The 11,616-nt window shown below is 40.5% G+C and overlaps 1 protein-coding gene and 1 pseudogene across 1 annotated transcript; both read left to right on the forward strand.

Moving 5' to 3' along the window:
- Positions 1 to 1,653: 1,653 nt before the first annotated feature.
- On the forward strand, positions 1,654 to 6,701 carry LOC113910380 (annotated as a pseudogene).
- A 3,656-nt stretch (positions 6,702 to 10,357) lies between these two features.
- LOC113910060 (40S ribosomal protein S26-like) lies at positions 10,358 to 10,636 on the forward strand. Its single transcript, XM_027571860.1, has one exon. It carries the CDS (start codon positions 10,358 to 10,360, stop codon positions 10,634 to 10,636), a length of 279 nt encoding a protein of 92 aa, XP_027427661.1.
- The last annotated feature ends 980 nt before the right edge of the window (positions 10,637 to 11,616 follow it).

The following is an 11,616-nucleotide window of genomic DNA, read 5'->3' on the forward strand; positions in this document are numbered from 1 at the left end:
GGAAATTTGTCTCCAGCCTGGTTTTGGATTTATGCATGCAAATCTTCTGTGTCTCCAGTCTACCAGGCCACCCTTGCAGATTTTGGACTTGTCAGCCTCCATAATTACATGAGTCAATTTCTAAAAGTAAATCTCTCTGTCCTTAATAAATTGGCCCTTTAGAAAAAAGGTTTGCTGAACTGTATCCTTGTCACATAGCCTATATCACAAAAGTCGTCAGAGATTCCTAGTCAGAATACTGTGATTTAAAATTTTCCTCAGGGGTGCCTGGGTGGCTCAGGCGTTAAACATCTGCCTTCAACTCAGGTCATGATCCCAGCATCCTGGGATCAAGCCCCACATCTGGCTCCATGCTCCGTGGGAAGCCTGCTTCTCCCTCTCCCACTTCCCCTGCTTGTGTTCCCTCTCTCGCTGTGTCTCTCTCTGTCAAGTAAATAAATAAAATCTTTAAAAACAAACAAAACAAAAACAGTGCTCTAGAGATAACTTTAAAATAAATAAATAAAATAAAATCTTCCTCATTGTATTTATCCTTAAAAGCTCTACTAGGAATGCTAACTTTGAAATGTAAAGCCTAAAAAATATTTTTTTTATTTTTTTTTAGATTTTTTTTTATTTATTTGACAGAGAGCGATAGCAAGAGCAGGAACACAAGCAGGGGGAGTGGGAGAGGGAGAAGCAGGCTTCCAGCGGAGCAGGGAGCCCGATGTGGGACTCGATCCCAGGAACCTGGGATCATGACCTGAGCCGAAGGCAGACGCTTAACGACTGAGCCACCCAGGCGCCCCTAAAAAATATTTTTTTTTTTTTTTTTTTTTCCTAAAAAATATTTTTAAAAAAATGCAAAACACATAGACCAATGGAATAGAGCCCAGAACTAAACTTTTGCCTATAGGTCAAATGATTTTAACAAGAGTACAAAGACCATTCAGTGGGGGAAAAAACAGTCTGTTCAACACACAGTGCTCAGAAAGTTGAATATCCACATGTAAAACAATGAATTTGGATCAAAGACCTAAACTTAAGAGCTAAAATTATAAATCTCATAGAGAAATGCTTCATGACAATAGATTTGTCAATGATTTCTTTGATGACTCCAAAAGCACAGGAAACAAATAAAAAATAGATTAAATGGGAGTATACCAAAATTTAAAACCTCTGTGTATCAGTCGTGTGGAAAAAAAACAAGCTGCAGAATGGGAGAAAATATTTGCAAATCATATATCTGATAAGTGGATAATATCCACAATATATAAGAATTCCTACAACTCAACCACCACCACCACCACCACCACCAAAATAACCTGGTTAAGAAATGGGCAAAGAATTGGAATAAACATTTCTCCAAAGAACATAAACCAATCAGTAAAAAATCAGTATACAATGAGATACCACTTTATACCCATTAGAGTGGCTATTACATTAAACAAAATAACAAAAACAGAATAACAAGTATTGGCAAGGATATAGAGAAATTAGAACCCTTGTGCTTTGCTGTTAGAAATGTAAAATGGTACATCTGCTATGGGAAACAGTGTTTCCTAAACACAAAAAAAACAGAATTATGTATGTGGCACATATATGTAGTATACACATGCAACAGAATATTATTCAGTTTTAGAAAGGAAGAAAATTCTGACTCATGCTACATGGATGAATCTTGAAGACCTTATGTCAGTGAAATATGCCAGACAGCAAAGGACAAATATTATATGATTCCACTTATATGAAGTATCTGGACTAGTCAAATTCATAGAGACAGAAAATAGAATAGTCATCCCCAGGGGCTGGGGATAGGGAAGAATGGGGAATTGTTATTTAATGGGTGCAGAGTTTCAGTTTTACAAGATGAAAAGAGTTCTGAAGATGTATGGTTGATGATTGCAAAGTAATGTGACACACTGAATGCCACTGAGTTGTACACTTAAATATGGTTAAGATGGTAAATTTTATGTAATATGCATTTGAAAACACACACACACACACACACACACACACAGGTAATGCAAAGTATTATGACAAATAAGCAAATACTAGATTCCTGAAAATCAAGTCCAGATGCAAATTTTAAAGTACTAAAAAATACCAGTATATTATACATGTCCAGGGAAACTGTTTTGGTTTTACTAATTACTTTTTAAGTTACTGGTAAAACATATTTATTTTTTATCCACTATTATTTTTAATAATCAATTAATTCTGTTGATTATTAAAAATAAGTAAAAAATATTTTTGGTCCCCACTCCCCTGGCCTCAACCATCATTAGTCCATTGATCTATACCTATGCTATGCTCAACTCTGACTCCCCTACCACTGAGATTCTGGTTCCCAACCCCACACCACTCTTACCAGATATCAGGAATCTGGGCTCCCTGAAAGTTAATATGACATCAGACTTGGCCTCCCAACTCTTGATGATAAAGGGCATGTTAAGCTATCCCTGATTCTTAGAGACAAGTTTTAAGCAAAATCAAGGAATATAAATAAGTATATGTTTTAACAGAAGATTCATTATTACACAATTCACAAGATACCCATGATAATTTTCAGTGGGAAGGAACAGGAAGGGTGCAAAATGGAGAAATAATATAAACAATGCAAAGAATGAACACCTACAGTTCACTTTTCCCAAAAGCAGGAATGACCTTTTGATACTTAACCTTATTTGTGGGCAACTTTTCAGATTCCCATGGTCTGAAAGATCTCTTGTTTGAAATTTCCCTTGATTTCATTTGCTCCAAACAGACAACACATGCCACATACATACAGGTAGCAGTCTGGATTTGGCCATAAGTTGTACTTTACTGACCAATGATATAAATTCATAGAGTTTAAGTCAGTTCCAGATGGGTGTCTATGATCCCATTCTTTGTTTTTCCAGTTATCCTACAGACTTCTCCATGCATTCCCAGGGGACTACCCCAGTGGAAATCCTTCGGTGCGTGTCATGTGCCCTCCCTCCATTCTATGGGGCCTGTAAAACCATTAAAACCCATATCCTGCCTCTCCAATCTCACTCCATGTTTGTGAGGCAGATCATTTTCCTTTTTGGCCGTATCTCCAAGTGATTAGTTTCCTGCTCTGTGAACTTCCATCAAATCCAACCCTTCCTATACCCTGGAACCTAACCCAATCATTGTCTTCCCTAAGAATCCCTACCTGGCTACCCTCTGCTAGGGTCCCAAACTCTACATTCCCAAACACGGCTATACTTTGCTCACTGTCCTGTCATGGACAGCAGGCTGATTGCTTTTCTGATCTCTTTTCTGATTCAGCTCCCCACAAGAGCCATAGATATTGTACCAACAATTCTACAAATGGGCTGGCAAAAAGTGAATTTTCAATCACTATTATATAACCAATGACTGTCACTGCTGGGAAACACATTATACTTAAAAAAGAAGAAAACTGAAATAAAATGGAAATCATTTGGTATATGTGACATCACTGCTAATAAGACAGGGACTAAGTTTAGTATGGTACACTTAGGAGAGGGGTGTCTCTAGGCAAAACTAAGGAATCCAAGTAGCAGTGGCTCAGTGGTGCTAACAGATGTGCTGGGGAGAGTGCCATAATGATTGAAACTTGCAAGCATCCTGGCTCACAGAATATGGAGCTCCAGCCCCTAAGTTGAGAGCCTTTTCTCTGGAACTAGCTACCTATGATACTGTGATTTAGAATAAGAAATAGATAGTTGGGGTGCTTGGGTGACTCAGTTGGTTAAGCATCTGCCTTTAGCTCAGGTCATGATTCCAGGGTCCTGGGATGTAGCCCCGCATCGGGCTCCCTGCTCATTGGGGAGTCTGCTTCTCCCTCTGTCCCTGCTTGTGCTCTCTCTGTCAAATGAGTAAATAAATAAATAAAATCTTAAAACATTGGGCGCCTGGGTGGCTCAGTCGTTAAGCGTCTGCCTTCGGCTCGGGTCATGATCCCAGGGTCCTGGGATCGAGTCCCGCATCGGGCTCCCTGCTTGGCGGGAGGCCTGCTTCTCCCTCTCCCACTCCCCCTGCTTGTGTTCCTGCTCTCGCTGTCTCTCTCTGTCAAATAAATAAATAAAATCTTTTAAAAAAATCTTAAAACATAAGGAAATATATGGGGCACCTGGGTGGCTCAGTCATTAAGTCTGCCTTCGGCTCAGGTCATGATCCTGGGGTCCTGGGATCAAGCCCTGCATCGGGCTCCCTGCTCAGCGGGAAGCCTGCTTCTCCCTCTCCCACTCCCCCTGCTTGTGTTCCCTCTCTCGCTGTGTCTCTCTGTCAAATAAATAAATAAAAATCTTTAAAAAAACAAAACAAAAAACATAAAGAAATATATAGTTGGTTTTCATCCCCCTTTCTGGAAGAGAGCTCCTAAAATTCTTGGAATTTCCTGTGATAAGATTGATAAACTACCTTCTGTGATGTTAATGAGGTAACATTGGAAGGCCCGGAAGGATGGGGGCTGGTTTGGATGCCAGGAGGATCATGTGATTAGAAGGTTGGAATCTGGGGCACCTGGGTGGCTCAGTCATTAAGCATCTGCCTGAGGCTCGGGTCATGATCCCAGGGTACTGGGATCGAGCCCCACATCAGGCTCCCTGCTCTGAAGGAAGCCTACTTCTCCCTCTCCCACTCCCCCAATTGTGTTCCCTCTCTCGCTGTGTCTCTCTCTGCCAAATGAATAAAATCTTTTTTTAAGGTTGGAATTTTCAGTCCCATCTCCTTAATTTTGGGGGAGGGGAGACAGGCTGAAGATGGAATCAATTTCCAATAGCCAATGATTTAATCAATCACTCCTATGTAATAAAAGCTCCATAAAACCCCACAAGGATAGGGTTAGGAGAGCCTCGAGGCTGTTGGAACAATTCTTCCATGTGCCATTGTGCTGGGCCCAAACTCCATGGATAAACAAGTTCCTTTGTTTGGAACCTCACAATATGTATCTTTTCATCTGGCTGTTGATTCATATACTTTATATCCTTTGTAATAAACTGGCAATCTAGTGAATAAACTAGAGTCCTGTGAGTCAATCTAGCAAATGAATCCAACCCAAGGAGGAGGTCATAGGAATCTGTGATATATAGCCAGCTGGTCAGAAGCACAGGGGACAAGCTGGAGTTGGCAACTGGCATATGAATTAGGGGGCAGTCTTTTGGGTCTGAATCCTTAACCTGTGGAATCTGATGCTGTCTCTGGGGAGATGGTGTCAAAATGGAATTGAATAATATGTCACTAGGCTGGTGCCCGTGAGTTGCTTGATGATGTGGGAAAAAACTCCCCACACATTGTAACTGAGTGCTGGAGAATATAATACCCAACATTCAGTCCCCGTGAATACCACTCTCCTTCATCTCCCACACCAACACCAGCTTCAGAACTCCACTGGTTAGGAGAGAAAGTCAAAGGGGTGGGGAACTGAAAGAACTGGTTAACTTGTGGGCTTCCCTTCAAGTACTCCAAACATGGAATTTTGTCTGAGCTTATTTTCTAGCACATTCTCTGAAAAGAGTAAGGAAACTGATACACAGGCAATTTAAGTGACTTGCCTATGTTCCCACACCTTTTCACCCCCTATTATTATCATAAGGCTAAGAAAATCAGAAGTACATGCCAGTGAATCAGCAAGAATTAGACCAGACAGTACTACAGATGTGGAAGATGTTAAGATGCTTAAGAAGCATACTAAAGATGTGAAGAGGGGTGCCTGGCTAGCTCAGTTGGTGGAGCACATGACTCTTGATCTCAGGGTTGTGGTTCGAGCCCCATGTTGGGTGTAGAGATTACTTAAAAAACAAAAGGAATATGAAAGAACATGAAATGATAGGAAGGAATATTAGAATAAATTATCACTTTTTTATAGAGAGGGTCACTGATTCAAAGGCTCAATCACCATTATTAGTTATACAGGTGAAATTTCTGACCACTGAACTCAGTTAATGACAGGAACTCCTGAAATAATTCCACTGAATAAAGATGTTCTGGTAACATAAGAGTTCCAAAAATTAAGACATGATCTTGAAAGGTACTGTCTACCATTTAGTCAAAGAATGAAAAAGGAAGACTTAGAAAGAAAACAAAGGGTTAGATAAATAGCAACAGATAATGCAATCTCTTAATGTACTACACAATGAATTGAAGTATCACATCACATTTTCTGAATTGAGAACTTTCAATAAGCCGAAAATAAAAAAATATTTAAAAGAGGGGCATCTGACTGGCTTAGTCAGTAGAGCATGTGACTATTAATTTCAGGGTCACAAGTTCAAGTCCCTTGTTGGGCATACAGCCTACTTTAAAAAAATGATTAAAAGAGTAGGAGAAATTCTTGATTACTTTGGGTATCCAGAAGACCATTTTTCTCCACCTGACAGAAATGTTAAAGAGAAAAAAAATTCAAGAATCAACTGCATTGGAGCACCTGGCTGGATCAAATGGAAGAGTATGCAACTCTTGATCTTGGAGTCGGGGGTTCAAGTCCCATGGTGGGTGTAGAGATTATTAAAAAATAAGTAAACAAACTTAAAAAAATCAACCGCATAACTGACAGCACTGCATGAAATGTTACAGATTCATATAAATAGATTAGATGCTCCACATGGTCCTGTGTCAGAATTAGTGATTCCTTTTAGCCACCTTCTATTGAGCTGCTGTTACTTAATGGAATTGCCTGGAGACATCCAGAAGATCCTACCCAGATAAGATTGAAAACATTCCATCAGTGAAAGGATGGTCTCTTTTTCACAAAGTACTTAAAGAATCTTGTCATTCCAGGATAATGGAAGCACTGAGGACTACTTGGACAAAGAACATATTTGCAAATCAAAGCACATACCCCATCTTCCTTTTAGCATTAAAATGCAAGGTGCCACAGGGGCACCTGGCTAGCTGACTCAGTAGACCATATGACTCTTGATCTCTGGGTTGTAAACTCAAGCCCATGCTGGGTGTAGACATCACTTAAAAAAATGAAATCTTAGGGGTGTCTGGGTGGCTAAGCTGGTTAAACATCCTCCCTCTCAGGTCATGATCCCAGAGTCCTGGGAGCGAGTCCCACATTGGGGTCCCTGCTCAGCAGAGAACCTGCTTCTCCCTCGCCCTCTGCTGCTTCCCCAGCTTGTGTGTGCTCTCTTTCTCTGTCAAATAAATAAAAATAAATAAATAAATAAAATCTTAAATAAAAGGCATATGCCACAATCTATTATTTATTTTAAATTATTTTAAAATGATCTCTCATTCAGTCAGTGCTTTAGAGTTTTAAACTGTATAGACAAGAATGCAAGTAAAAATATTCTACGCTTGGGGCGCCTGGGTGTCTCAGTCCTTAAGCGCCTGCCTTCGGCTCAGGTCCTGATCCCGGGGTCCTAGGATTGAGCCCCTCCTGGGGGCCTAGGATCGAGCCCCGCATCGGGCTCCCTGCTCAGCGGGAAGCCTGCTTCTCCCTCTCCCACTCCCTCTGCTTATGTTCCCTCTTTCACTGTGTCACTCTGTCAAATAAATAAATAAAATCTTTAAAAAATATTCTAGCCTTAATCATTATAAAATACTTAATGTACTTCATGCAATATTCTTTGGAAAATTATTTAATTTATGATGTTGCTAATGTAATATTTTCCATTTAAATTTCAGCAGGTTTTAATGCATTTAAGTTCCATTTATGGCTCAACTCTTTTATATTTAGGAATTATAATACTACATATATTTGTATATACGTACATATATATATCTCCAACAGATCAAAAGATGCTCAACATCACTCATCATGAGGAAAATGCACATGAAAACTACAAAGAGCTATCACCTCACACCTGTCGGAATGGCTAAAATAAAAAACAAGAAACAACAGGTGTTGGCGAGGATTCAGAGAGAGGGGAACTGTCTTGTACTATTTGTTCCTGGGAATGCAAACTGATTATAGCCACTCAGGAAAACAGTACAGAGATTTCTCAAAAAGCTAAAAATAGAGCTACCCTATAATCCAGCAATTGCACTACTAGGTATTTATCCAAAGGATATAAACATACTAATTCAAAGGGATACATGTACCCCCTGTTGTAATGAGCACCAGGTGTTGTATGGAAGCATTGAATCACTATATTGTACACCTAAAACTAATATTACACTGTGTTAACTGGAATTTAAATAGAAACTTTAAGAAAAAAATTCATTTCTGGAGCACCTGGGTAGCACAGTCCGTTGGTTTCAGCTCAGGTCCCGATCTCAAGATCATGAGATCAAGCCCTGTGTCAGGCTCCACACTCAGAGCAGAGTCCGCTTAGGATTCTCTCTCCTTCTCCTTCTGCCCCTCTGCTTGTGATCTCTCTCTCTCTCTCAAAATAAAAAAATCTTTAAAAAAATTTTCATTTCTGGGACACCTGGGTGGCTTAGTCAGTTAAGTGGCTGCCTCCTGCTCAGGTCATGATCTTGGGGTCCTGGGATCAAGCTCCAAGTCCTTCCAGCTCCTTGCTCAGCAGGGAGTCGGCTTCTCCCTCTACCTCTACCCCTCCCCCACGCTGTGCTTGTGCTAATAAATAAAATCTTAAAAAATAAAAAATTAAAAGAAACCTTCATTTCTGATAATGTGTAGATGGAACAGGACAACTCAGAAATTTCTGGAGATGGTGATCTATCTTCTGAGAATTTAAACTAAGGACATAGGGCACCTGGGTGGCTCAGCTGGGAGAGCCTGCTTCTCCTTCTGCCTGCCACTCTCCCTGCTTGTGCTCTGTCAAATAAATAAATAAAATCTTTTTTTTTTTGAGACTTTATTTATTTGACAGAGAGACACAGCGAGAGGGAACACAAGCAGGGGGAATGGGAGAGGGAAAAGCAGGCTTTCCGCTGAACAGGGAGCCCGATGCAGGGCTCGATCCCAGGACCACGAGATCATGACCTGAGCCAAAGGCAGACGCTTAAGGACTGAGCCACCCAGGCACCCCAATAAATAAAATCTTAAAAAGAAAAATAATCTATTTAAAAACAAAGGACATAGGCAGAATGAAAGAAAAATATTTATAAAATATCCTTTGCCCTCTTAAATAAAACAATATAACATTGTTATTACCTCCATGTTACCTCCTTTATTCATTTAACTTGAAAAACATGTATTTTGGGGCGCCTGGGTGGCTCAGTCGTTAAGTGTCTGCCTTCGGCTCAGGTCATAGTCCCAGGGTCCTGGGATTGAGCCCTGCATCGGGCTCCCGGCTTGGCGGGAAGCCTGCTTCTCCCTCCTTCATTCCCCCTGCTTGTGTTCCTGCTCTTGCTATCTCTCTGTCAAATAAATAAAATCTTAAATAAAAAGAAAAGAAAAACATGTATTTTTCTCCTGTTGCAGAGACTGGTTGTTGACAGAAAAAGTATTGCATGGACTCTGACCTCATGTTCACTATTCCACAGGAAAAGAAATGTTGGATCCAGCTTGGAAAAAAGTGCACATAGGCCTTTTATGGGAAACTGTGTGGCAGCCCCATGGAACGTTGTCGGGGCCTTGGTACGGGGCTCTGGGCTTCTTCTGTCACCCAAGGCTCAGGCAGACAAGCTACCACCCTCATGAAGGGACACTCACCTGACAGGGTTCCTGCAGCTTCCCTGAGCCAAGGTCACTTCAGACCCTGGGTGCTTGCAAGTATTCTTCATACCCCTAAACCAAACCCCTTTCACTTTCCAGAAAACTGCATTTTCTGTGACATTTTTTAAAGTTTGATATTAAAACTATGATGCCTGCATTATGCACCTCTGGTCTTTCAATGAATGGGAAGGAAGAGCAACAGGAGATGAAAAGGGAGGGGAAAAAAGAGGAGGAGAGAAGCCAAAACAGGGAAGATGATTCTGGGAAAGAGGGCTCTCCGTGTGGAAAAAGGCAATGTAAATAGGGAATGGAGGAAGGCAAACCAAACCTGTGTGACTAGACTGGGGTTGAAAGTATCATTATAAATACATGGAAAAATACATGCACACACGCATGTTTATATATCTATATATCTATACACAGATCTTCCTCAACTTATATTGGGGTTATGTCCTAATAAAGCTGACCTGAAAATATTGTAATGTTTAAGACACCTAACCTAACAAACATCATAGCTTAACCTAGCTTACCTTAAACATGTCCAGAACACTTACATTAGCCAACAGTTGGGAAAAATCACCTAATGCGAAGCCTGTTTTACAACAAAGTGTTGAATATCCCATGTAATATTGAGTCCTGTACAGAAAGTGAAAAACAGAATGGTTGCATGGGTCCAGACTGCATGGCTGACTGGTAGCTATGGCTCCCAGCCACTGTCCTGAATCATGAGAGAATATCATGCCTTGTATCACTAGACTGGGAAAAGATCAAAAATAAAATTTGAAGTACTGCTTTCAGGTTCTTGCTTCCAAGATGCCCACGGAAAGAAGAAACCATGATCGTGCCAAAAAGGGCCACTTGCAGCCCACTCTCTGCACCATCTGCAACCATTGTACGCCCAAGGATAAGGCCATTGAGAAGTTCGTTATTGGGAACAGAGTAGAGGCCACCACCATCAGGAACATTTCCAAAGCGAGGGTCTTTGATGCCTATGTGTTTCCCAAGCTGTGTGTGAAAGTCCATTACTGTGTGAGCTGTGCCATTCATAGAAAGGTGGTTAGGAGTTGCTCTGGTGAAACATGGAAGGACTGAACGCCACCACCCCAATTTAGATCCATGGGTGCTGCCCCACCACCTCCACCAAAACCCATTTAAGGAGCTAAGTTCTTAAAGACTGAAGGAAAACTGTTCCAGGAAAAAAAATAAAATGGAAATTGTACTATGAAAAATTTTGAAGTATGATTTCTACTAAATGAGTATTGCATTCACAGCATTGTAAAGCTGAAAAATAATGTCAAACCATTGTAAATTGGGGACTATCATATTTATATACAACTACATATAATTATATATATAGTTATATACATAGCTATATCTATATATCTTTTTAAAAATATTTTATTTATTTGACAGAGAGAGACACAGTGAGAGAGGGAATACAAGCAGGGGGAGTGGGAGAGGGAGAAGCAGGCTTCCCACAGAGCAGGGAGCCCAATGTGGGACTCGATCCCAGGATCCTGGGATCATGACCTGAGCCAAAGGCAGACGCTTAACGACTGATCCACCCAGGTGCCCCTATATTTATGTATTTTTATTTGAAAGGACATAAAAGCAATATTAGTAGCACTGAGACCTTATTTTCTAAACACCTTTCCCCATGCCTACTTTTTTATTTATGAATTTGAATGGCTAATATAGTCACATGTTGAAAGATCAAAATGTACAAAATGACATACCATGTAAAGTCTGCCTTCCATGCCCGATGACCATATATCCCCGTTTTCCTGCTGAGGCTCATTTTACAACTGCTGTCCCGGCATAATAATGAATAGTTCCTTCTTTCTCTCAGGAGTGTGCTATTTTGGACGATAATTATACAGACACTCTACTTGGAGCCCTCTTCCTTCACCATGCTGTTACCTCAAGACATAAGAGTCACTTGTGTTATCAGTGTCTGTGTATACTTCTGGAGGAATTCTATGCATATATAAGTAAATACATACATAGTTTTTTTGTTTTGTTTTAACCGATTGAGCCACACAGGTATCCCCCCACTTTTTTTCAAGATTTTA

Source organism: Zalophus californianus, chromosome 6 (assembly GCF_009762305.2).
Source record: "Zalophus californianus isolate mZalCal1 chromosome 6, mZalCal1.pri.v2, whole genome shotgun sequence".
Classification (NCBI taxonomy): domain Eukaryota; kingdom Metazoa; phylum Chordata; class Mammalia; order Carnivora; family Otariidae; genus Zalophus; species Zalophus californianus.